The sequence below is a fragment of the Vicugna pacos genome, chromosome 24 (assembly GCF_048564905.1).
Source record: "Vicugna pacos chromosome 24, VicPac4, whole genome shotgun sequence".
In the NCBI taxonomy this organism is placed as follows: domain Eukaryota; kingdom Metazoa; phylum Chordata; class Mammalia; order Artiodactyla; family Camelidae; genus Vicugna; species Vicugna pacos.
The window spans coordinates 10,665,769-10,691,512 of record NC_133010.1 but is presented as its reverse complement, the minus strand read 5'-3'; the positions used below and the strand labels follow the sequence as shown (position 1 = coordinate 10,691,512).

At 46.1% G+C, this 25,744-nt stretch overlaps 1 protein-coding gene across 7 annotated transcripts in view; it reads left to right on the top strand.

Annotated features, from left to right (window-relative positions):
- Window positions 1-25,744, top strand: part of FHOD3 (formin homology 2 domain containing 3) — a 402,137-nt gene that overhangs the window by 275,689 nt on the left and 100,704 nt on the right. For 4 of the 7 annotated variants that reach the window (XM_072948975.1, XM_072948978.1, XM_072948979.1 and 1 more), the window contains 3 exons: window positions 15,913-16,275; window positions 16,685-16,759; window positions 21,771-21,884. The exons of 1 other annotated variant lie outside the window; for it this stretch is intronic. In XM_072948975.1, coding sequence (XP_072805076.1) covers window positions 15,913-16,275; window positions 16,685-16,759; window positions 21,771-21,884 — 552 coding nt within the window. The remainder of the gene's footprint in view (window positions 1-15,912; window positions 16,276-16,684; window positions 16,760-21,770; window positions 21,885-25,744) is intronic. 2 more of the 7 variants (XM_072948976.1, XM_072948977.1) reach the window with 2 other exon arrangements.

The window sequence follows — 25,744 nt, the reverse complement described above, 5'->3', positions numbered from 1 at the left end:
AACAATGGTTATATAACAGAAGGCGTGCCAGTGTGCAGCCAGGCTTGATGGGAGAACGAGGAACAAGGGGACAAGCTCACTAGAGCTGCCTCTGTCCACCCAGAGTTCCCATATGTTCAGGGGGAGTTGAGAACTCCGCACTGAGGAGCAGCCGTGGACACCCTCCTCTGGGCTTGTGGTGTCATCTGCTGATGGTCAAAAAGTGAAAAAGTGCAATTCAAGAATTGCTGTTTTGTCCATGGGGGTTAGATGAGGGATAAAAATAAGGAAAAGAGGCTTAATGTGATGCATGAGAGAATTCAGTCAAGGGTAAAACACATTCTTTGCCTGAATCCAGCCCAATTTTCCAAACTATAGCATGAATTAAATTAATGGCAGTATTAAGTCACTCTACTTGGGCTGGTCTGCTAGGCAGCAGTAGATAACTGATATACCATATATTAGTATTTATTTCAAATCATGACTAATTTCCTCCAACTGTTGTAAGTTTCCCAAGTCAAAACTGGTTATTTTTTTCCCTTCTTTTAACAAATCTGGTCTAAGCAAGAAAAAAAAGAGGCTTAATATATGTTGCTTAGAAGTTCTCATTCTAATAAACTGAAAGTGATAAGAAAGTAAACAGCCTGATGGAGCGTCTAGGGTTGTGGCCAGGCCTGGAGCTTGCAGCTGGGTGGGGGGAGGATGGGATGCAGCAGTTTGACCTACAGACATGCCTGACCCTCAAGCAACAGAGAGAACATGTGGCCTGGCCTTGTGGTCCTAGAGAAGGGAAACCAGGAGGGACCAAGCCTGGATGGGCCACAGGTCCCGGGGGCTGATCAGTGGGTAGCTCGCCCACCTGCCCTGCAGGGAGGAGTCCAGCGGGTTATGGGTGGGGGCGGAGTGCGGGCACCAGCAGCAGAAGCTCAGTCCATGCCTGGTGGTGGAGGTCACGGATCCTCGGGAGCAGAGAAACCCTCAGTCTGCACACATTCTCGCCAGCCTGGCATCTGGCGTCACTGCAGTACAGGACATAGAGTGGAGGTGCTTGGCTCCACCACTCAGAGCCATGGGTCAGTTTAGAGATGGCCCCTGGCACATAGTGGGCACAGGATAAAAAGCAACTCTTTATGTTCTCAAATGACATCCTGAGCCCTTAGTTGTCTGCCAGGCATTATGCTAAGGACGTCAGTGTACTAGCTCCATCTTTCACTGGTACCCCATGAGGCAGGCACTATTACTGTCTCCATGTGACAGGAGGAGAAACTGAGGCACAGGGCATTGAAGTCACTTGTCCAGAGTCCCACAGCTAATATACGTGGAGCTGGGTTTAGAGGTCAAGTGGTCTGGATCCAGAGTCTCTGCCCTTCACAGTTTTGTTAAACTACCTTTTTTTCCCCTCTCTGTGATTCTGCAGACATAAAACAAATATACTGTGTACTTGGCAATTATTAAGCAATTATCAAAAACGTGTTGCCATTCTCCTATATTATTCCTTCTAGATTTTTTGTTGATACATTTAAAAAAATTATTGCTTAGTATTCTAAGACTGTACCATAATACCTTAATGCCTTGATTCATTTTGCTATGGTTTGATCTCAGTTTTTTTCCCTAATAAACTTTCTGTAATGAACATACACACATACACATACACACACATATGTTTTGCACATGTATTAGCATTCTTTAAGGAGAGATTCTAATTCTCTGGAATTCTAGATTATAGGACACTTACATTTTATATTACATTAACTATTGGTGTCAACCACATTGCTCTCTAAAAGGCCATATCAATTTTGCTGTTCCACCATCAGCCTATGATTGACCATTTTCCCATGTCATCACCAGCATTGGATGTTAAGTGTTTTTCAGAAGTTTTGTACTTTTCAAAAGTGCAGTGTGGTGCTTCAGTATTTTAATATGCACTTTTAATTGCTGCTGAGATTGTTCATCTCTCATTGCTTCATTGGCTGTTGACATTTCCTTTCCTGAGTATTCTCTGTTTACATCCTTGGCTCACTTGTATCCTGAATGGTTGGTCTGCTTTAATTGATGGATAGCTAGTCTATTTTTGATATGGAAAATCTCTGATGCAAAAGCAGAGAGAATATAAGTATTCTGATACTGACTTTTGGACAACTGTGTCACATGTATTTTTCTCCCTATATTTTAACTATCTTTGAAGTTAATTTATGGCATCTCTTGATGTATGCATGAAATATATTGTTATAGTGTCCAATCTGTTCATCTTTCCCTGTGTAGCCTCTTAGGTGTCATGCTTACTCAGGAAACTGTGTCCTCTTTCTAACTGCAGCCTCTCAGTGTTGTTCTGGGAGAATTCTCTGCTCTTCTCCCTTCACTGTCCAGGAGGTGAGTAGTTGTAGCCTAGTGATAGCAGGAGCCAGCATTCATGGAGCACGTGCTTTATGGTGGCTGTTGTGTTAAGCAAATTTACATGTCTTGTGAATTCCATGAAGAATGTAGCATCTACCCATTTAACAGATGATGAAGCTGAGGCACGGAGAGTTTAAAGAACTTGCTCCAGATCTCAGCAGTGGTAGTTGGCACAGCTGGGTTTGAACCCATACCAGACAGCCCTAGTCCAGAGTCTACACTCAGAGTCAGACATCCCTGGAACTAGTCTCTGAATCTGTAGAACGTGTTTTGTAGTAACAAGCTTTTCTCTTTTTGGGATGAATTCAATTTGTTGAGAAAGCCAAAATCATTTAGAGCGAGTGTTTGCTGGAGCTTGGTAATCCTAGTGAGCTGTGTTGTTTATAGATTTTGATCCGGGATAATCATGCTGATTCTCTTGTTGTTCTCCTAAGCTGGTACCGAGGACAGTGCCTAACAGGGAGTTCCGAAACTGCTCAGAGTAATAACCATGGCACTGGAACGAGCCTTTGCAGTTAATCATGACTAACCGGCTGTGATCTCGGTGATGGGGGCAGGAGAGAAGGAAGGTATAGAGAACAAGAACTCATGGCTGAGAAGAAGGCACAGCTAACTGTCCGTTCTCAGAGGCCCAGCTGTCCTCAGCTTCTGGGGGCTCGCACCTGACGTGCACCGATTAATGACCCAGTGGGTGATGGGAGGAGGGGCCCAAGCCTTGGGGCTCAGCCTCTGGGGTGGGAGCTGGAGGGAGGCAACTGGAAAGAATGTGGTTTTCTATTTCCCTGCAGGGGTAGGAAGGGGTGTTGGCACCTCTCCACCCGCCACGGGAGCCAGTGGGCAACTGGGGGAGCCTCACTGTGAAACCATGCAGTGTGGGTGACCCCATCTTCCTGCATTTGGACAGAAGGGAGACATGTTTGGACGCTGAGTTCCAGGGAAGTGCCTTGCTCTCTGGTTGGTCTCACAACGTGTCCACGGGGCTTACAGATTTCATTCCCCCGCTGGCTGCAGGATCTGCAGCAGAGAGTAGCCCTAGCTCTGTCTTTCTGGGAGGTAGTTGGCAATGAACAACGGATTTGCAAGCAAAAAACGTATTATGTAACTAGCAATATTGCCAAGTCCAAGCTTGCCATACGACAGGCCAGTAGATCGAGACGGGGTATTTGAGAAAGAAATAGTGACTTTTTTTGGAAAGCCAGCAGACGGAGAAGATCATGGACTAGTGTCCAAAGAACCATCCTACCTGAGTTAAAGTACAGGCTTCTTTTAAGCTAAAAGGGGAGAGGTTGGGGCTGGTTGTTGCAGACTTCTTGGTGCCAGTGAGACAGAGGGGACATGATAACCCTTTGTTCTTACAGCTGTCCACGTAGGTCTGGTCATGGTGTCCCTGTAAACCTCCAGCAAGACAAATGTCACTCTCTCTGTTCTGCAACTCTTTATCTCTATATGAATTGAAAATGTATACTTTTAAAGGTACACCTTTGAGAATGGGCACTCATGTATATTTCAGGCTATAGACAATTTCTTTTACAAAAGGTGCAGAGTCAGCATGACTAAGCACAGGCAACTGAGCGTAGAGGTTGGAGCTAAAGGAACAGATCCAACATGGAGTCACGTTCGTTCTTCTCTGTTACTGTAGGTGTTGTATAAAGGGTGTTAACCCACACAACTGATGACTCAGGTGACCTTAGTCCTGGCTCCCCGGGGAGGGTTGGCCAAGTGCAGTACAGGAGCAGCCACTGAGGCTGTTGAGGGCACGGGCATGGTTCCCGCCGCCACAGTCCTCTCTTCTTCTCCAGGCTTGGCCTTAGTCTCCTCCGCCTCAACCTCAGGGTGATGGTGCCTCTTTAATAGAGTGGTGGGTACGGGAGTCCGGGGAGGCAGCACAAACGTGTGCTTAGCTTCATGTTGTTATTATAGTTACTCCATGCCCTGGAGCTTTCCCGGATATTGTTCTCATAAAGCAGGCGATTGTTCAGTGAATATGGACGTGAACTGGAGGGAAGAGTCTGAGCACTGGCGTAAACATGCTAGAGGATTTCACAACAACTAGATTAACAACCGCTGGTACCACGAGCGGCAAGTAGCTACTTGGGAAGATTTATCTGACGGTGATGATTCGTTATGAATGGGATTCACCAACAAGGAATGTGACCTCCTCGGCTGGGTATGATTAAAATACAGCCAGCAATTGAGGTTTACCATTTAAAGTCCAAGAAGCTGTTACTGGTTTCCTGGGTATCGAACAGCAAAGGGTGGATAAGAGGGGAGATCACAGGGGTTGGGGGGTGAGACGGGGGCAGGGAAAAGAGCAAGAGCTTAGAATTGAGAGAACCTACACCGAGAAAGGACAGAAGCCAAAGGCACGAGGAGGAAGTCCCTTTGCAAAGCTCCTTCTGGTTTCTGGGGCAGGACTTCTGATTTCTCAAAGAGTCACTGTGACCAGATTGTAGATGTCTTTGGGGTTTGTACTTGGCCGAATAGAATTTGGGAATTGTTCTAGATTCTGAAGAAAATGGCAAAATGTTACCTTTAAAACCGAACAGAGCTACTGATGAATTCCACATGAGAAAGTGGGATTGGGGTTGTATTTCAGTAAGACTGCTCTGGGGACATCACGGCGAGTGTGATGGAGGAGAGCCAACAGACAGGGAGTGTGGTGAGGTCTGAGCGACAGTCAGGAGAGAGGTGGGGAGGCCCAACTCAGGCAGTGGTGAGGAGAATGGCAAGTAGGAGGAGGTGATGAGATACAGGTGGACACCATTTGTAGGACGGTGACTGAACTGTGTGGTGAGAAAGAGGAAGGAGCCTGGGGTGACCCCCAGGCCACCACTAACTGAGGATCATGGGATGGCTATAAGGTCCCTGAGTCAGCTTGGGGCATTTTACATTTGAAGCGTCTGGATCACAGATAGAACTTCCCACAGGCAGTTGGACAGACACTTCTGGAACCCAGGCACCTCCAGGTGAGGGCTGAAGCCTAGGCGAAAACAAACCAAGTGAGGAGAGAAGCGGATGGACAATGTACAGAATTGTCATTTCCTGAAATTGACACTGAGAAATCCACTTACTTCCCAAGTCAATGAACCTTGAAATTGGTTGTCTTCAAATGTGAATGCTTCTCAAGCGAGAGGGGCTTTACTTGGTGTGGCGTTTCAGGAAGAGACAAGCCCTTTACTGTGGGAGTGGTGAACACACTTCAAAGAGAAGGAAAGGTTCTTGTTTCTAGAACCTCTTGCCCTCATCCTTTGCAGTCGCCCTGTTTCCTATGATACGCACCTTCCCATCCATGTCCTGACCGTTCACAGCCCTTTCTGGTAGAGTTGGTTTTGTTGGGAGCTCATGCAAGTGGTCCTTTTAGAGAACAAGCATCTCTCTTTATATCCTGTGCAATTCCCAGAACCCCTCTGGAAATGGAGCAGGGGCTTTCTAAATGATGACTACACTGAGCTGATTAAATCCAATCATGAGAGGAGCAATGAGATTGTCTCTGACAAGGGTCTGTAGAGGGAGCCGGGTAATAACTCTTCAGTAATGAAGGTTGTATGTAAAGCCCTCGAAATGTAAGCTGAAGAGGTCAAATCTGACATGGCCAAGAAGGAGCTTATAGTGGGCAAATGTGATGCTGGTGAAACATTTTGCAAGAGGCCCTGGAAATTGAAGAGGAGAGACCCAAAGAAAGAGAGGTCTGGCCTAATGTCATTCTTGTCTCACACACGTGCTCAGTGAGCTGACAGTGATCACAAAAGCATAGTATTTATGTTGAAAAAAACATTTATTTCTAAGCGAGACTGATCAGAATTAACATGGGCTGTAGTTGTTGTCCACATCAAGGTGTCATTGATTCTCCCCTCGGTGGAATGGGGCCTTGGTGAGATGGGCAAGGAATGAGAGCTGGCAGACTCCCTGTATACCTGAATACAGGAAAAGAATCTGAAGGGAGGAAAGATGAATGAATAGCTTCTTCCAACCCTTAAAGAGAAGAGGCATTTATTTCCAGCCACAAAGAGATGACCGTAGCAGAGGTAGCAGAGCATCATGGTTAGGAGCTTGGATGCTAGAGTTGGACTACCTGGGTTCAGGTCCCGGCTTATAGCTCTGTGACTCTGGGCAAAGTCCGTAACCTCTCTGTGCCTCAGCTCCTCAGCCGTGAAGGGGGCAATAATGGTACCTACCTCAGCAGTTCCTACAAGGAGTTAAGGAGTGAACCTTGTAACCTTTGTACAAGAGTACCCAGAACCGAGTTTGTTAAATAACTAGAATAAATGAGTGACTACAGCCCCTCCCCCCATCCCAGTGTCTGCTGTCCCTGGAGAGACCCAGGGAGGCAGTGCCAAGCCAAGAAGAGGGAAGCCTACCCTTAGAATGCAAGGAAGCCTGGGCACATTTGGGACGTGCATCTGCGGCCCACACCCCTTCGGAGCATCCTGGCAGAGCATGCTTCCCAGAGACACAATAGCTCTGTGAGGAATTCAGAGACAATTAATCACCCTTCAGGAATACTCAGTTACAGTATTCACATTTGCCCCAGAGAAATCATTTCATTCCTGAGGTTTTCTTTTTCCAGTCACGCAGTTCTGGTTTTATAAACATGAAATTAAACATTGACTAGAGATGAGCACCCCCCACCCCCCGAGAAAGTGGCCCGTCAGGGCCTGCTGTGTGCCAGCCTTTGTCTCTAGAGGTCTTGGGACGGGACAGGGGGAGCGTGTGGAGGATGTTGTGGCTTCATGCCAATGGCCGGCCTTCCGCAGTGAAGCGAATACTGACTTATTGGACTTGAGAAGGTATTTTTTTTCTATGCTTATGTCTATATTTTTCACTTGTAACAAGCTTTGTAAAATTAACTTTGAATTAGAAGAGTAAATAATTTTGATTGTGAAAAGGGGAGAAAAAAAATCACAAAACAGAGATGAAGTGCCTTTGGGTTTGTTAGAACGTGGCTGGGACCCGGGTCCACATCTGTAATCGCTCACGTCCATGAGTGCGTGAGCAAACCACCAAATCTCTAGGAGAGAAACCCCGCTGCTGAGCACGTTACATCACCGTAACCTTAGAGCGACAGACTTCTTAGTCAGTCCTGACATTCTGTGAACTTTGAGATAATGACTACCGTCCTGAGTTTGTTGAGGCAAGAAAAGCAGCTAAAGGAGAGCACATGCCTTGTTTCTTTCATTCCTTGTTCCTTTCATTCCTTGTTCCCTCAGCCTGTATTTGGGGATGCAGTGGTAAGCATGACCCTCATGAAGCTTCCAGCCGCCCAAGACAAGGTGCACATAAATATTGTAGCAAGTAAAGGTGTGTAGCTTTGGAAGAGGGCTTTGAAGGGAGCGAGCGGGGCTGTGTGTAGGCAGCAAGGGTGTAAGGACATGCCCTTGAGGAGAACGTGCATTGTCCGAGGACATGTGCAGGGGCTGGCATTACGGCATTACTTAGAACAGCAAACTGGGGCAGGCCAGGTAAGGGAAACACGGCATAGCCATAGATGGGATGCAGCTCACAGCGAAAGAGATGCATCATATCAGAAGTACCAGCATCCCGGCCACACTTGTGGCTGTGTAAAAGGACGTAGAGTAACACATGTTAAAAAGACTACCCACCGAAGTTATAGCCATGGCTACCTCTGGTCAAGGGGACTTAATTTTTAAAGTAATATTATACTTTTTCAAAGGGAATATGCGTTCTTGTAATTAAATATTAATTTTTAAATGATTTCTTTTAAACAGAGGAGAGTGGGATAGGGATGTGGCGGTGGTGGCGGGGGTGGGGGTCCAAAAAGCCTCCTCGGCATTTAGGCTGAATCCTGAAGGGTGAGAAGGGCTCCCTGGACCGAGGGAAGGCCACGTTCAAGGGCAGAGGGAGGAAAGGGCTTGGTGTACCAAGGTGACAGGAGTATCGAGAGACAAGGTTATGGAGTGTGGAGGGGACAGAGGTGGCGCGGAGGTGAGATGAGGTCGTGTGGTAAGCGGGTCAAGTCAGGCAGGGCTGTGGAAACCAGAGGCTGCAGAGTCAGGGTGCTGTTGGTTGTCCCGGGCTCAGCGTGCACATCTTAGGAGGTGCCAGTCTGCCTGGTGGGGACCGGACGGAAGGCGACGGAGGATGGAGACAGGGACAGTGGGCGGTAGAACCACAGAAACGTTAGTCTGGCCAGTTGTCCAGTTCTCAGGTCTGTTCGGTATCCGTGGCCTGTATTTATGCTCCTTCTAAACTCTGAGTGTTACAAGGACAATAAACACTTCCCCGTCTAACTTTGGGTTCTCACCATGGAAACATCAGAGCAACAGCTGGGCTCTCTCTTCATTCTCTTGGTTGGCAAAAATCTTGAGGGAATATATATTTTTTTAATTTGGTAGATAACAAAACTCTATTTCTGAATGAAATCACTGCTTCAGTTGATCAGATGTATGTCTTAACCGATTATGATCACTAATTGAAAAATTTCAGATCTCGCCTTGGGCCCTTGGTAACTTTAGAAACAGCCTTAGAGTGAACAGAAAGTGTGAGTCACTGTGAGGCCAAGTTCAGACTCTGGTTGGAGTATTCGCTGACACAGGGATGTAGGTAGAGCCCAAAGGGGCCCTTTCTCTGTCGTCAATTTAACAAAGTGTTTCTATAAAATATTTTTTTCGTTTAATTATACTATGTCATATGCAGTTTACATGCCTGCCTCTTATCTAAACCTCTATACAGAAGTTTCTAACTACTTGCCACAAACCGGTCACAACTGTGTCAAGATTCTGATTCTCCTCAGGGCAACTGGGCAGGTCCAGGGTGACTGGGGTGCTAATCAGGTTCCATGGAGCCACATACAGCCTTGTCCGATGCTCTAGTGGGCTGTGCAGATGGTATCATCTTGTCTGTTCCATGTTCAAGGAGGACTGAGAAGCACACTTCAGGGCAGTGTTGCTTAGAAGTAATGTGCAGTGACGGTGGAGCAAGGAAACCAAGTCAGATCCTGCTTCAAGTTCATGGCATTCCCTGGCCTGGTAGAGAGGACTCTGGCCTGGACATGAGGAGACCGGAGTTCTTATTGGCAGGTTGTGTGATCTTGGCCTCTCTGGACCTCCTCTTTCTTATCTGCAGCATGGGGAGATCTCTCAGGTCATCTCCCAGTTCTTGCCAATCCTTTCAGTGACCATCCATAGTAAGTGTCTCCATGCTGATCACCATGAGAGGTCCACAGGGCCGAAGAGCTGCAACAGGTGGCAGGGACTTACTGGATGTCCCTGGGGGCTGGGGCCACCAGAGACACAGAGCAGCAGGAGTAGCTCCAGGCAGGGAGAATGGCTCCTGCTTGGACCCCCACGCTGAAATGCCCTCGGTGTTGGGTGGATAACTCAAAAGACTGATTAAGACTGGGGTGGGCAGGTTGATGAGGTGAGAGTGGCAGATGAATTTGGAGAGACGATAAGGGGTTAGAGTGTTAGCTGTGCAAGTTGGACTTAATCCTAAGGTTAGTGCACATGTGTCAGAGCTGGAGAGTGTCATGGGCAAAATGCCATCTTGTCCTCTGGTCAGTTCCTGCTTGGCCTTCTTAGCTTTGCCCCAGCAGCACTATGGACTTCCTGGCACAATTAGATTAATGTCTGCCCCCATCGCCACAGACTTATAAACTCCAAAGATGAGAACCTCTATTAACCACTCTACCCTAGCACCTTGCATGTAATAGATGCTCAATAAATAGTTCTTGGATAAATAGGGAGAGAACTCTTGCCCCATAGTTATACTCCTTTGCTTTTAAAAAATGTTTGTATTGTTACTTATTAGGGGAAATCTCTGAAGCTTCTGCTCAATTTTATTATGAACCTAAAACTGCTCTAAAAAATCTATTTTAAGGAGTCTAATTGCTCAGAAATGGATTAATTATAATCCTTGGTTCATGATACATTGGCATCATGGGTCTATGTGTGGCCCTCTCCTAATTTGTTTATTTTTATTTAAAATTTACTTATTGATATAAAAAACATTGGTGAGACTGTGGTCTAGCTAAAAGCTCGGAGCATTACCCTTAACTTAATTAATTTAAAAATTCCCACAAAAGTGCAAAGGAACGACTTACACTTTGCAATGTCAAGATGTATCATAAAACTGTAGTAATTAAGACAGCAAGTATTCATGCAAAGGTAGAAAAATTGACTAATGGTGAGAAAAAATTCCAGAAGCCCACATGTATCTACCTGATTTATGATAAAAGATGATACTGACATGACTGACTGACTGACTCTACTAAATGGTTCTGGGCTGACTGTATATCCGGGGGGGGGATGTATCTGATCCCTGTTTTTATGATACAGAAATTATGGGTGGACTGCAAATCTAAATGTGAAAAGTTATACAATAAAGCTTTTAGAGGGACACATACCTTTAAGACCTTGGTGTTAAAAAAAAAACAGAACAGGGGAAAAAAGACACTAACTGTCAAAGAAAAAAGATAAACAGAATCCCATTAAGATTAAGGACTTAGTTTTATTACAAGACACTGTGGAGCAAATGCAAAGGCAATGCACGGAGAGAGAAAAGATATTTGCAGCCCTTAAATATGACAAAGTACTTGTATTCAAATTATATAAAGAACTTCTATAAATCAAAAAGAAAAGGCCTGGATTTTTTTCAAAAAGGCAAAGTACTTAGACACTTCAAAAAGAGGATATCTAAATAGACATTTAAAGTATGAAAATATGCCCAATTTCATTAGCCACGAAGGAAAACATACTAAAACCTCAACGAGCTATCATCACACCCAGATTAGATGGCAAAATAAAATAGATAAAAATGCCAGATCTTGGCAAGGATATGGAACAACCAGGATGCTCATATACTATCTATGGGAATATAAAGTCGTCCAGTCATTTTGAAAAACTCACAGTTTCTAATAAAGATGAACTCAAGCATCTTATGACCCCCAAATCTCATCCTTAGATGTACAGCGCACAGTACTTTATACATAAGTTCACTAAAAAAGCATACACTGCAATGTCCATAACAGCCCTATTCAGAATAACCCCAAACTGAAAAGCACCTGATTTATCAGCAGGAGTAGCATGGATAACTAAATTATAGTGTGTTCATATAAAATACTTACAGCAACAGGAAGAATGATCTTCAAGGACGCAGAACAGTGTAGATGAATGTCACAGGTGTAATGTTGAACAAAACAAGCTGCACACAGTATGATTCCTTTTAGATGGAGAATAAAATCAGGCAAAGCTCACCTGTGTTATCTGAAAGACGGAAGGGAAGCAATTGGAAGGGCACATTCAAGGAATGCTGGTTATATATGGACGTATCTATTTTGTGAAACCTCAGTGATTTGTGTACTTTCCTCTATGTATTTTATATTTCAGTCAGAAGAAAAACTACAGCTGAAGGACAGTGGGCAAAAGACTTAGAGATCTTGGCAAAATGATGCCTGTGGTGAGAAATGGTCAGTTCATAATGACTGAAGGCAAGATGGAGCTGGTGGACATTTAGAAAATTGAGGAGGACGCTGTGAGGTTGCAGAAGATTGTGGAAGGAGCGGAAAGAGAGATTTGGAGGAAGGGGGGCTTGTGATCAGGGGGGAGAAGTTTGGATGTAAGCTTTACAAGGTGGGCCAGTGCTGTGTGATGGTGAGGTCCAGCGTGTGAGGGGCTGACGTGAAAAAAAAGGTGAAGGTTATTGGAGTTCGGGAGTTTGAATCCCTTTGGCAAGGGATGGAGACGCCCACACGGCCTTGGGTGGGCGTTCCATTAGACAGTGACATGTCACATGTTGGCAGGACTTCGAGGCCAAAGGAGGCTGATGATTCAGCTGTAAGACTCTGTACTTGTTCAGCTGCAAGGCCAAAACCCAAGTTAAACTACCTTATGCAAAAATGAGACTTTATCATCTTCCATTAGTAAAAGCCCAGGGTGGAGCTTCAAAAGCGTTAGATCCAAGTGTTAAAATTGTCATGGGGACAATTCTCTTCCCCTCCCGCTCTCCCCCACCAGCTCTACTTTTCTGGGTGGGTGTCACTCACAGGCAGCCTCCTCCACTAGAAGTTGAAGGCAGCTCCAGACCTAGGGTGTCCCTGTACCTTCTCATCACTGAAGGTGCCAGAATTCCCAGGGGTGATGGATTGACTCTACCTGGACCACGTGTCAACCCTTGAAGTGAGGGTGGATCCACCCCCACCGAAACACACTGACCAAGAATGAGGGAGTGGCATGCAAAAAAAAACCCCTCTGTCCAACATGGAGGTTTGGTGCCAGGTCAGCCTGGGCCTCTCTGGTTTCTAACCAAGTTGGGTGCAGCAAAAAGATGAGGACTCTGTCTGCTGCAGGAGCTGGGCATCACCCAGAATACCCACTGCGTGATTCTGTGTACGGGAGGAAAACCACCCCGGAGGCCTGCCCAAGGCCAGAAGCTTCTCTGAATCATGCATGGTGGGGGCATTGGGCAGGCGGGCAGGGTGGTGGTTGCGATGCAGAGGGCAGTAGCATCCAGCCACCTTTCAAAGAGATTTGGCGTGTGCTGGGTTATTGCACCTCCAGCCCACATTTAAATGTCCGCATCTCAGAACTGTCTTCTCTCTCCTAGCAGATCAAGTGCCAGCTTTCCATTTCGGCCAGCCCAAGCTGCTCTGCTTCATCTTCCTGTTTGTCTGTAATGCTCATCTCGCTTTCCCATCTTGTTTCTGTGTGCATTTCTCTTTTCCTGGCCTGGCCTCAGGGTGGAGGAGGAGGAGGAGGAAGAGGAGCAGCCAATCACGGAGCCCAATTCAGAGGAAGAGAGAGAGGACGATGCCCCGTGTCAGGGCGAGGACAGGTACCGAGGGCTGGGCCCTCCCAGGATCCCACCTGGCTCCTTCCTAATGAATCACAGCAGCCCTCCTTCCTCCCTTCCTCACTAGCTCCCACTGGCAAAGCTTTACCCAGTACACAGAGCCACAGAGTGACTAGTTTTGTAGAAATAACTGAGCACATTTTCCCTAGAGAACCGTAGTTTTTACTCAAGCACTGAATTCCTAATCCTGCTTTAGGGAAAATGCCCTTAACTGCTTTTCTCCCCACTGTCCCCTCCCTCATTCAGTGCTTTGGCTCCATCAGATTGACAGTGACTGCAAGAGCAAGACGTTCATCTCTGCTTGGAAGATGTTAACCCTTTCTGCACTTAAAGGAGGAATACTTTCGCATGTCCCCGTCTTCCTACTAATTTGACCAGTGTAATATTATCTAAAATGTGGGGGTGACTGCTAGAGTAAGGATGTATTTTGATTTTTATCCAAATAGACAGGAAACGCTTTTCACCCTAAACAGCATAGAAGAAAATCCCAGCATTTATTTTCAGGCCCAGAATAACGAACATAGCTCTATAGCCCTTTGGGGGAATTTTCTGTCCTCCACTCGCCTCTCCAAAGTGTATTTTTTCTGTCTTCAGGCAGTGTTCACAGACACAGGCACCTTGCAAATATTTGTAAATTTTGTAGGTATTTTCCTCAATAATGTCTGTAAGAAAAACACAGGTTGATCATGGGTCATTTCACTTTCTGATACTCAAAGAACAATTCTAAAATGGAGTGGTTTCCTTCACATTGCAAATGGACATTTTTGCTGTTAAACTGTCTACAGATAAGCAAAATTGGATGAATTAGGGTAAAATCTTTCTCTTACCAACTTCAAAGTTAATGTCATTCTTTGCTGCTGTGGCCTCATTCTCCGGGCCACCAGCACACAGAGAGGTTCTCAAATGGGCTCATTTGACGTGCTGAGATGCCCACTGTTCCGGGGTCATGGAATCTTCTCTGAACTGCTTCCCCACTTCGGAAATGTCCGGAAAGAAGCCAGCAGGGTGTGGGGAGAGGAAAGGAATGACCTGGGGATGGAGTAAGGCACATACTCTAGGATGAGAGGGAGAAAGGTTGGCCGGCATTAACCAGGGCCGCCACCCATGCCGAGCGCCATGCTTGGGGGTAATAACTTTAGTTAGGGATGCTCTGGGAAGAGGGGACGTCCAGTTGGCAGTCCCACCTTAGGTCGAAAATTAGCCACAGAAAATTATGTGGACCTTCAATAAGTAGATTGTTACGGCTCCACACGTGCTTAAATGTGCACGGTGTGTCCTACACACACAAACCCTTCACCCTCAGTGATTCACACAGTTCAGCAGCCCCTGCGGACCAGATAGAAGAATCTGGCTGGAATGGACAGCCTCTAAAGGCGTTTCTGATGGACACCGTGCTGTCTTTACAGGGGCTTGTGATTTACACAGGAGATGGTGGTTTGTCCTACCCCTTGCTGTGTCTTTGATTACATGCCTGATGCTGGAGGGCATCCTTGGTCAGAGAATACAGTCAGGCATTTCGGTTTTAGGAAGTAAAGATGTGCAGGTGAAACACCAGGGCTCAGTCTTGGCAATACCGGAGGTGTTTATTAATGTTGATTACGATGTTATTTGTTCCCAGCTGTGGGAGTGGTGGGAAAGATTCCTCATACTTCTGTGCGGTTGGTGTCTTTCACTGCTCCCCCTTCCTGTTAACAGCTGCTTTGTGTGTGCCTTCCACGTGTGCCCATCATGTGTGCCCACCATGTGTGCCCGCCGTGTGTGTGTACCACCTGGACCGGGTGCCCTGAGCATGGTGCTGAGCACGGCAGCGTGGTCTCTTCCCAGCCTCCCATCGAGCCAGGGACACTTGTGTGTTCCTGCCCCTTTATACAGACGGAGCTCTGAATTCGAGGGAGGAAACCAAACGGCTCGCATCCCAGTCCCAAACAGGCATGACTGGGAGTCAAGCTCCCTGAGCAAGGGACTATGGTTTTGAAAAATGCTGAGTTTAACGTAGATTCGCCAGTTATAAAGGTGGGCATCAGAATATCTAAATCCAGCCCCCTGAAGATGGAAGGTCTTCACCGCTGTGGCCGTGGCCGAGGCCGAATTACGCCTTCCTGCGGGAGGGGAGATGTCTGGGGCTTAGTGGTAGCGGAGGCCTTGGGAAAGTGCGAAATGGCATGGCGCCCTTCGCTTTGCTGGGCCCCCATTGCCAGCTCTTTGCATGCCTGCTGGCGTCTCTTCTCCTCCCTTATCCACACTTGCCTTGGAGAAAGGATCCGAAAGCAGTGACTCTAAGTGTAGGGCCTGTGGGATACCTCTTCCTCAAGGTTGGGCCTTTTAGGAGGAGGGCAGATCGTCTGACCCAGACAAAGAAATGAAAGTCAAATTGTGGAAATTCTGGTGCCAACACAACCAGTGGAGAGAAAATTGGGGGTTGAGGGGCGGGTGCAGAAGAGCCTTTGGGGTTCCATTAAATCCCCTCACAGAGGCCCCTATATGCCCAGAGGCCAGGATGGTCTTACCTCTTAGATTAGTGAACCAAGGCACCAGGATTATTGGAAAAACTGGGGCTTCTGGCGATGGGCTTTCTTGCCACAGGTCAAGAAACAGCTGGATTCTGAAGAAGCCTTAACTGTAGTGAGTTTTAACATGTCTTTTTCTCTTTCCTAACCTTTGTTCCCTCTCTCCCAAACCTCTTTTCTTCCCCTTCCTTCCCCTCTCCTGCTCTCCTCCCTGCTGGCCCAACAGCGAGGCCAGTCCTGCCTCCGAGCAAATCCCCACCGGAAAGGATGCTGCCCCCGGGAGCCCAGGCCTCCCCGCTGCCGCCGGTGCCGGCCCGCAGGGGAAGCAGCCGGTGCCCAGCCCTGCGCCGCCGCCGGGGGCCGCCTTGCCCTCGCGCAGCGGGTCCTCGGGGCCCGCGCTGCGGCCGCCCCCCGCCCCCGCCTCGGCCTCCCGGGCCTCGGGCTCGGCACCGGGCCCCCAGAAGGCATCGCCGACCATAGAGAAGCTGCCCTATGTGCCCCACAGCCCCTTCCACCTCTTCTCCTATGACTTTGAGGATTCGCCCTTGTCCGCCAAGGAGAAGGAAGCCGAGTGCCAGCAGGAAAGCAGGTAGAGCCGCCCACGTGGAGGCCTGTGTGAGGCTCGCCCGGGAGGGCGGCGCCGCGCGTTAACCACATCGTCTGGCTTGTCTGTCTGCTGCGTTTGTGTGGATTCCGGGCAGAGCAGGACAGTTGTGGTGTAAACTAACTACTAACTGACCACTAACTAATTCTCAGGACTTGGGCAAATTGCAGAAGAAAATTACGTCGGTTTGAGTTAAGGAGCCCATTTGTTATAAAACGATTACTGAAAATGGATTTTTGCACGTAGCGGTTTATAAAAATACGCATGGTCGGTCAGAATCGATACATCTCACACCCGTCGTTCTGGCACGGGGTCTCTGTGGACCTGCGGGACGTGGCGAGGGGCTTTGCTATCTTCCACGCAGCTCTGAGTGGAGTTTTCCTTCCTTTAACAGTGGCTCTGACTCTGTCCATCTGAGCGCGTATTCCGCCTCTGATCCCTACAACTTCCGGTCTTTCTCTTCTAATAGGTGGGTGTCTTTTTGTTTCCTTTTCCGTTTCTATAGCTTTCTGCTTTTATTCTAACATATATGCATTTTTCCTTCAGTCATTGCTCTAGCTTCCCGTGAGACGGCAAACGATTGCAATTTGAACTCACTTTACACACGTTAATAAGATCACGTGATTTGGGGGGAGGGTATAGCTCAGTGATAGAGCGCATGTTTAGCATGCACGAGGTTTAATCCCGGGTTTAATCCCCAGTACCTCCATTAAACAAACAAACAAACCCAATTACTTCTCCCACCCCCCTGAAAATAAAACCACAAGGATAAAATACTGGGCTTAAAAAAAAAAGCCTTAAAAAAAGATAACATGATTTAAGAATGGACACCTCAATGATTCTTATGCAAACTGGAGGTGGGACAGAGGGAGGGAGGTGTGCAAATCAAAACTGCGCAGGGAATTTTAGCAGGTGCTTGTCAGCTTGCCTGTGTGCCTGCCCTTCACTGTTGCCTGGATCAGGGACTCTGTACAGACTGAGGAATGGGGAACACAGGGTGTGAATATTTTAAACAATCAATTGTCCAAAATCAGTAATTGATACTACCGATGGCCACCCTTATGCTCAGTAAGAGTAATAATCACTAACATTTATTGAGCATCTCTTACGAGCCAGGCCTTGTACTTTCCATGAAATTAGCACTTTAAGGTATCACTTAACCCTTAAGAGTTGATTGTATTACCAGCCCTTATTTTCAGGGAGGCAACTAAGGCAAAGAGAAGGTAGGTGAGTGGGGAGTGGTGTCCACCCCAGGCTGCTGTCCCAGAGTCTGGTGCTAATGTGTGCGTACTTCCACTGTGGCCTCTCTTGTAGGCAACCTGTCACTTTCTTTCCTGTGTGGTTTCATCTACATGGTAACCCCTCCCACTCGGCCCTGACCCTGGCTGCCCCCAGCCAGGGGTTCTTCGGTCTAGTCCTTGTCAGTAAGATGCTTTTGCCTGAGTCTGTGTTTGGAGGACCCTCAGCCTGGGTCCAGACAAGAAGTTATTTGAATGAAAGTTGGGGGCATCTAGTCCCGAAGGGCAGCTCTTTCACGTGACAAAAACGGCCAGGCAGTACAGGTGTCATCGCTCCCATCTAATAAGCAGAAGATCTAGGACTGGGGCTCATCAAGCAACTTTTGTTGCTTTCCTGCAACCTAAGAGGATATTGAAGCTTCTCTCGAAGTTTTAAGTAGCCTGTCTAAAGTTTTTTTTTAATCAGGAGTCTAAATAGTTGTACAGGATGTAATTTGTTTATTATATATGTGCTTTAAATTTGCCTTTTTTTGCGGGGGGGAAGGGGTAACTAGATTTACTTATTTCTTTTTTTTTTTTTTTTGATGGATATACTTGGGATTGAACCCAGGACCTTGTGCATGCTAAGCATGTGCTCTACCACTTAAGCTATATCCTTCCCCTGCTTTAAATTTACTTTTGTCAGAAACTTGGGGCTTTGGATTTAATTGATCGAATGATGGAAAATTCCCATCTATGCCCAAGTGGCAAAGCCAGTCAGTCCTCAGTCAAATGAAACTTAATTTTTGTCACAAAAAAATCTGATTTCATGTTTCAATTCAAATAAGCTAGTATGTGTCCCCAAGATACTAAGATACCTGTCTCACTCCTGGGGCTGATTCCCAGGTAGGCAGGCAGGCAGGTAGATCAGCCCCACTCTGAGCTTGTCCCTGGATGGATAAGCACCACCTTCTCCTTCCTCACTGTTTCTTAAGGAATTCCCCTGGAGTGACGCTTTCCCATATTATTCCTTTGCCTGGCACCCTGCAGGTTTACAGCTCAAAGCAGTGCCCCACGCTGATTCAGCCTGGGTGAGAATGTTCCTCTTTTTTTTCCTAAAAGTGGGAGGCAATTGTGGATAGGGTGGGTGGGGAAGGAGAACCAGGAGGCCCTTGGAACAGCCACGGGCAGATCCATGTTAAGAAAGAGCAGCCATGGAACTTGAGGGTCTGAAAATTCATTTCCTCTTATTTCCAGGATGGCTTTGTGTACCCTCAGGAGTACATGACCCCCAGTTGAACACCTCCAAACTCCAAGTTCTTTGCCAGTCTTTTCTAGGTTTAAGTTTTTGAGGTTATTGTGATCTTTCACATAATTTTTATGGAGCGCATCCAGCGTAGCTCTTATGTCCTCTAGGTACAGTATCTACGTGCAAGTTAGGAGCCACACATTTGACTGGAAGAAAAATACCTTGGCAACCGCATCTTCCACAGCAGGGTGGTGGTAGACCGTGATGATTTTCCTGGTGATGGTCTTACAGCCTCTGACAGGGCTTTCCTGGGGGGTCCCAGGTCCCTCCCACTTGGTCTCCAGGCAATTTATTACCCCTTATATTCCTGGGGAATGGGAGCAATGGAAACATGGAGATTGCCAAAATGAATAAACACATAAATTGAGGAAAGCAGCCACATGCTTGTGAATGAGGATTGGCTTCGATTTAACTGAGAAAAGTTTGCAATTTTAAAACCATTTGACAGGAATTTGAATACAGTATCAATATTATTTGTACCTCCTAATTTTCTGACGTTCACTCACTGTGGTTTCCACAGGTCTGTCCGGCCACAGACTTGACTGCGCAGTGGTTGACTGCAATTGAATGGGTTATGATACAGACCAACCAGTTAGTCATTAAAAAGAATTTTTTAAAAACACAAACAAAAAGCACTGCGTGAATCGAGCGAATTGTGTGATCCAGCTAGTTCGGCTGAAATTGAGAAGCAAAGTTGGATAGAACACGAGGTCATCAGATTAATTGCTCAACCATCAGAAAAACCAAAGGAGGAGAAATCACGCTATGCGTTTTATTTCCATAACGTCACTGAATCATAATTTTAGTAAAATAATCCTGTTAAAGCATTCTCTGGGATGTCCACTTTTGGTCGGAAAGGGGATTGTTTTAGATGGTCGCTCCGTGTCCAAGCAGCTGGGAGGCGCAGGGCTGAAGCCGGGGCTCAGGTCCCAGGGCAGCCTCCCTCCCTCCAGCCCAGCGCCCACTGCCTGCTTCTCCCCCTCTTCTTTGCTCCTGAGCCGCTTCTCCCTCCTCTGTGTCTTCCTCTCTTTTGTATGTTCTCCCTCTTTGCTTTTCTGTATTCTCTGTGGCCTGCAGTTTGGGGGCCCTCTCTTTTAATTTTTTTATTGAGGTGTAATTGACATAACATTATATTGCTTTCAGGTGTATGGCATAAGGGTTCAATACTTGTATCATCAGGGACCCCCGTGAAAAATCAAGCCAGCACTGACTTGGAGACACAGTTAACCTGTTAGACAAATAGAGTGTTGGATTTTTTAAGGCAAGAGAAAATGAATTCCCAGAAGCCAAATCCCATGGAGGTGGTGTGTTAACAGGGGATGGTGATGGGGTAACACTGTGAAGCCTGAGTCCCCATCTGCCTGCTAGGGTGCCTGGTGCGAGCACTGGCTGACACATAATACCAAATAAATAAGAGCAGCAGCCAACACACCAGACTTAGCAACACAACGTAGGTTTGGGGTAATATAAGTATGTTATTTCCTGTTACAATAATGTGGTTGATTAAGGAAAACTGAAATATCACTTCTGTATCCCACTTTTTAACGTAGATGACCTTTTTTTTTATGCTTTCTTCTACACATAGTTTTTAACCTTTAAGAATATTTTTTATAATTGTGATCACACTTGGTGTATAACATTGTATCCTGATGTTACATGCAGTATGTGTGTATACATACACAAATATTGTAAGTATTTGCGATGTTACAACCTGGCAACCTTTTTAATGATTGCATCCCAGTCTATTGATGGTATGATATGTCATACTTTCTTACTTTCTGGTTGGGTGGTTTCCAGGTTTTTTTGCCATGATCTCAAGGTTTCAGTGAGTAACTTCCTGCATGCCAATTTTGGAATATAAATAACCATAAGTTCATGTTAACTTCCCCAACATAGACTTGCTTGGTCAAAGGATATCCACATTTTGAGGTCAAATTGCTTCCCAGAATGGTTAGTACTGATTTCTGTTGGTCGGAGTTTGGACCAGATTCACTGTGTGCGGGAATCTGTGTGTGTTTGTATCATGGTGGCCCTGGGGCCCCACACACCCCAATACAGTGTCCTTATCAGTTAAGAAGCAGCAGTCGTACCTGCCTTGTCGCTGAGTAGGCTGTGAGGAAAAGCTCTCTGGATCTCATTATTTTTAGTTTATCAGGAATGTCTGCCTCACACAAGGCTTTCAAATAATAATTTGCTGTCTGGGAATGCACTTGAATGGTGCTATCTAAATACAAGTAGGTAGCTGAAAAACTGCTGTTCTGAAAAACAGAAAGAAAACTGTAGAATTTTGCAAATCCTGAAACTTGTCAGAGATGACTGGAAAGTGGTAAAAGCTCATTTAAACCTAGTGGCTATAATTTTGGTTCTGAAGAAATTTACTGGATGAAAACTTTGGACACATGCACCTCTAAGAAGTGGGCCAGTCTAGAAGGTCTGGGGAAAGTTTCTCCTTAATTGCTGAGCATGTGATGAGATAACGTTTAATGGATGAACTGACTTAGAAACACCTAAAGCATTTTTAATGAGATGTTTCTTTGGCCAATCATCTGTTATTTTCTACAGACCTTTGAGGGAATTAAAGCTAATTGTGTCCCTATGAGAGACAAGAAAATCTTCATGATTTGATTGAAAATAATTTGTATTCTTAATTTATGTTAGCAACTTGTTCTGATGTACACGTAAAAAGAAAGGAAATATGAGGGTTTTCTTTAAACCCTTTGTCAGCATCCCGCTGTCTGACAGTTTTGGACTCTGGGAAGCTCTCTAATGGGAAATAATCAAAACAAAGAAGTTAGTAAGTTTCTTCAAGCTGGGGTCATCGCGAACATTTGCTAGCATTTCCAGACCTGTTCTTCTTGCAGATGAAGACAGTTTGCAGAGTGTTATTCATTTATTGACTTGTAATCATTTCTCTGCTCCTTCCTGCCCCCAACTTAAACCTCTGCCCTCTTTAGATACAGCAACTTTGGCAACAACTCTCATCACTCCTCAAGGCCCTCGTCTGGATCCAGTGTGCCCACCACCCCCACGTCATCTCTGTCACCGCAGCATGAGGCCAGGCTGGAAAGGTGGGTTTTATAAGATGCGTGGTGATGGCTTCCCTGTCCTTAAGTGAAGGGAATCACTTTGCTTAAGAGTGCCTACAAGAAAAGTATAAATAAAAGGTACCAATTTGTTCTGGAGTATTTAAGTGGGAATGTTTTGATTCACCCCTTAAAAACTGTTCTAGATTTTGTGTAAACCCTGCAATTTGTCTTATACACATTAGTTTTCAGCTGTGAATGTTTCATTCTATGTAAATCAGGAGGTGGTGGGCCCATTAAGGTGTCATGTAATTAATCAAGGATCTACCGGAAGAGAAATGAATTGTAATGGGTCCGTGGAAGGAATTTAACTTGGCAAGAGTATTAATTAGACCACCAGAAATCAACTGATTATTACTCCCAGGCACGAGTGATTGCACAAGGATGTGTTTACAAGGGGAAAAAGTAAGACCTGTAATTTTAGAACAATTAGAAACAGTTACCCTTATATGGCCAGAGTGCTGAGTTAGAGGAGACTGGCTCGGGTTCCAATTCACTCACTGGGAAGTTATTTAATCCCTGAGGGTAAAGGCTGATTATGCCAACCTTTACCTTAGAGGGTGGTTTTGACGAGCAGATGGAAAAGTACACAGGAGAGCGTGGTGTAAGCCCCACCATGTGGGTCCACTGGGAAGTGACAGTGTGTGATGATGAGATGTAACTTCCAGCAGCTAGTGATTGACTATAAATTGATCTCTTCAAATATATTTCCAGTCCCCTTTATTCTTTCTTCTCCTTCCGGGACCCCTATTATGTGTAGATCGACACAATCTGTATTACCCCCGAGGTCCCTTATATTGTTTTCATTGGCTTTTCTGTCTGTTGTTCTGATTGAGTGATTTCCATTATCCTGTCTTCTAAATCACTTATTCATTCTTCTGCATTATTTAGTCTGCTATGGACTGCCTTTAGCTTGGCTTTTATCTCAGCAATTGAGTCTCCTGATTTTAACTGGCTCCTCTTTGTAATTTCTATTTCCTTTTTACAGTATTCTGCACGTTGAGCAAAAGTTGAGACATGAACGACTCGCAGATGTCATTTGCCTCAAATCCTGAATTTGAAACAAATTAGATCTGTATTCCACATTCTAATCATCTCCTATGTATTCTGAAGCATGTTTTGCTGAGTGCTGCCAGTGATTGGAGGTTTGGCTGGGACTCAGAGACCCAGGTAGAAGGGCTGTCCAGGGAGTTTGCCTGGCCACACATCACCTTTAATTTCTAAGACGGGACATAAACCCCATGGTGTCAGACTCCCAGATTCCACAGTCCCGTGTGGTTCTGGGCTGGGTGTATTTGGGCTCAGTTCAGTCTTGGTAAGAAAGTAACAAGTTGATAACCCTGAAGACACTCTCTGTTCTTTGCCCTGGAGCACTGCTTCTTGGGATCAGCTGAGATTGTGCTCCCAGAGAGGTCACCTTTAAAAGAGGACCCTTGTTGGATGGAATGTGAGATTTGGGACTGAAGAGAGGAATATTATCGTCTGACTGGTACTGCATCACACACCTCGAACCTACTAGGCTGCCCGCTCCTCGGGAGCAGGGAGCCAGGCTCCATTCATTGCTGTGTCCCCCATGGTACCTGGGGCCAGAGTGTCGCACAGTTGAGGTTGAAGGATTTGAGTGAATTATCCACTTACTGGTTGGCGAACAGTTTGTCAGTCCCTGAATTTAAGAAGTTACAAGGACAGGATGTCTGCAGGTTTCCCAGGCCCTGGCCTTTGGGGGAAGTTGTTCCTGGGCCCTAACAGGGAAGCCCCAGCCTCAGACGACTTCCTGAGCCCTGGAAACCCAGGTGCAGTTTGAGCTGGAAGTTCCAAGAGGGCAGGTCCCCCTAAAGGACTCCTGTCCGTGTCTCCTTTCCCGCTGAGTCTGGCTGAGTATTTCCTGGCAGTGGTTGAGGGATTAAACGATGGAACGGGGGGCTGGACCCCAGAGAGCCTTGAGTGCCCTGGAGGGAGACTAGTTTTCATCCTGAGACCCTGGGGATGTAAGGTTTTGAAGCAGCTGGTGATGCACTCTGATTGGTCAACAGTGCAGAAGGAGCCAGTAGGACGAGGCTACAGGGACAAGGGCCACCAGAAGCATTGAGTCCCAGAAAGGGAACCATAACTAAGAAGGGCAGGGGCCTTGGGGCTTGAGAGGAGCAGTGGGTTTGGGGAGATTAGCTGCCGCCTGGAGGGTGGCAGCAGGGGAATCAAAGTGAGGCTTCAGGCTTACAGGAGCCTAGGGATGTTAGAAACAAGGAAGTGGGAGAGAAGATACTGGAAGAAAAGCAAATTGAGGACAGAGATGTCCATCTTGGGACATGCAAGGCATGAGGAGTCTGTCTGATACCCAGAAGATGCTCGGGGAGCTGGGGAGGTGAGGACTCAGTGGTCCTCGGCTGGAAGAAGGCACTGAGTCGAAATTCCTCGGAGGGAACCTGCACGCTGAGACCCCGTCACTGGGGACCAGCATGGTTAGGAGCCTCTCCTGTCCTAAGCTGCCTGTTCTCTCGTCTCTGCATTTGTGCCAGGGGAAATACATTACCTTGGCCATCCACTGTATCCACTAGCAAGGACAGCTTCAAAGAGTTTCTTATTTCCTTTACATTTGCATGTTCTTTTCCCCCAACTCTCACCATCTGCAGCTTTGAAGAACCATGTAAAGCATCACTTGCAACATCAGATGTGCATTTTCATTAAGACCAGGGAGCTGCTCGGTCTGGCTGCACCGCTGCATCTTACTCTCACCTTGGTAGCTTACATTTTGTGACTGTGAAAAAAGAAAAATAAGAGGGGCCCTCCACTCCAAGTCATGTTTGGACACCACTCCCCAAACATGTCAGTTGTATTTATGATAATGTATACTTTTTATACAGTGTAAGTTTTTCTTTTTCCTAGTCAGCAATTCTTTGGATGTCTCCCATAATCTATTTTTACCTTTACAAATATTTTCTGCCTTACTAAGAGACATGATTGCTGTTACCGAGGTATATAGTTCAGTATGACTTGTAAGATTTATGGTTGAGATGTTCTGTACGCCCGTAATTATTGAAGCCCAAAAGAGCAGCTCTTAGGAGAAACATGGAACTATTAGGAACAATTGCATTTCTGCAGTGAGAACATACATCTTGTGTCTGAACACCCCTGACTGATAAACTGCCCCACGGGGCCCCGTGCAGTACTGGGGGAGCGCACTAGAAGTCCATTGCCTCGATTTGGAAACAGGACTCACTTCTCTGAAGTCCTAGGAAAATCAGGCCAACTGAAACACCCCTTCAGGCAGGCCAGCCCACTGTGGAACTGCACCTGGGCATCATTGTGAGCTTGGGGTTTTCCATGTTTCTCTCAAGCATGCGAGCGTGTTGGATGTTAATAAAAACTTGGAATCATAAATTGACCTAGGAAGGAAGAACTGAAGAAGTAATATACAAATTAAGTCAAGACAGGGGTATTAAAACGGATCCATCTCCACATCTCCTATTACAGCTTCGTTTATAGGCTCCTTTAGAAACTGAGAGTGTAGCATTAATTTTCACGAAATTGCAACTTGAGTTGTGCCAAAACAGAACAAAATAAGAAAACCAGGACTATTGGCAAAGGCCCTCGGGGATACAAGATGCAACTGTTTAATGAAAGCAGACTTTAAAAATACTTCAATTTTTAAAAATGTGCTTTTGGAGTTGAAACGTTCTAAATATTTTCCTTTGGGGTAGGGTGGGTGTAGCTCAGTGGTCGAGTGCATGCTTAGCTTGCACGAGGTCCTGGGTTCAATCCCCAGTACCTCCACTAAAGATAAATAAATAAAAATAAATATTTTCTTTTTCAAAGAAAACAAAGTTACAAGAATAGTTGAACCTTTC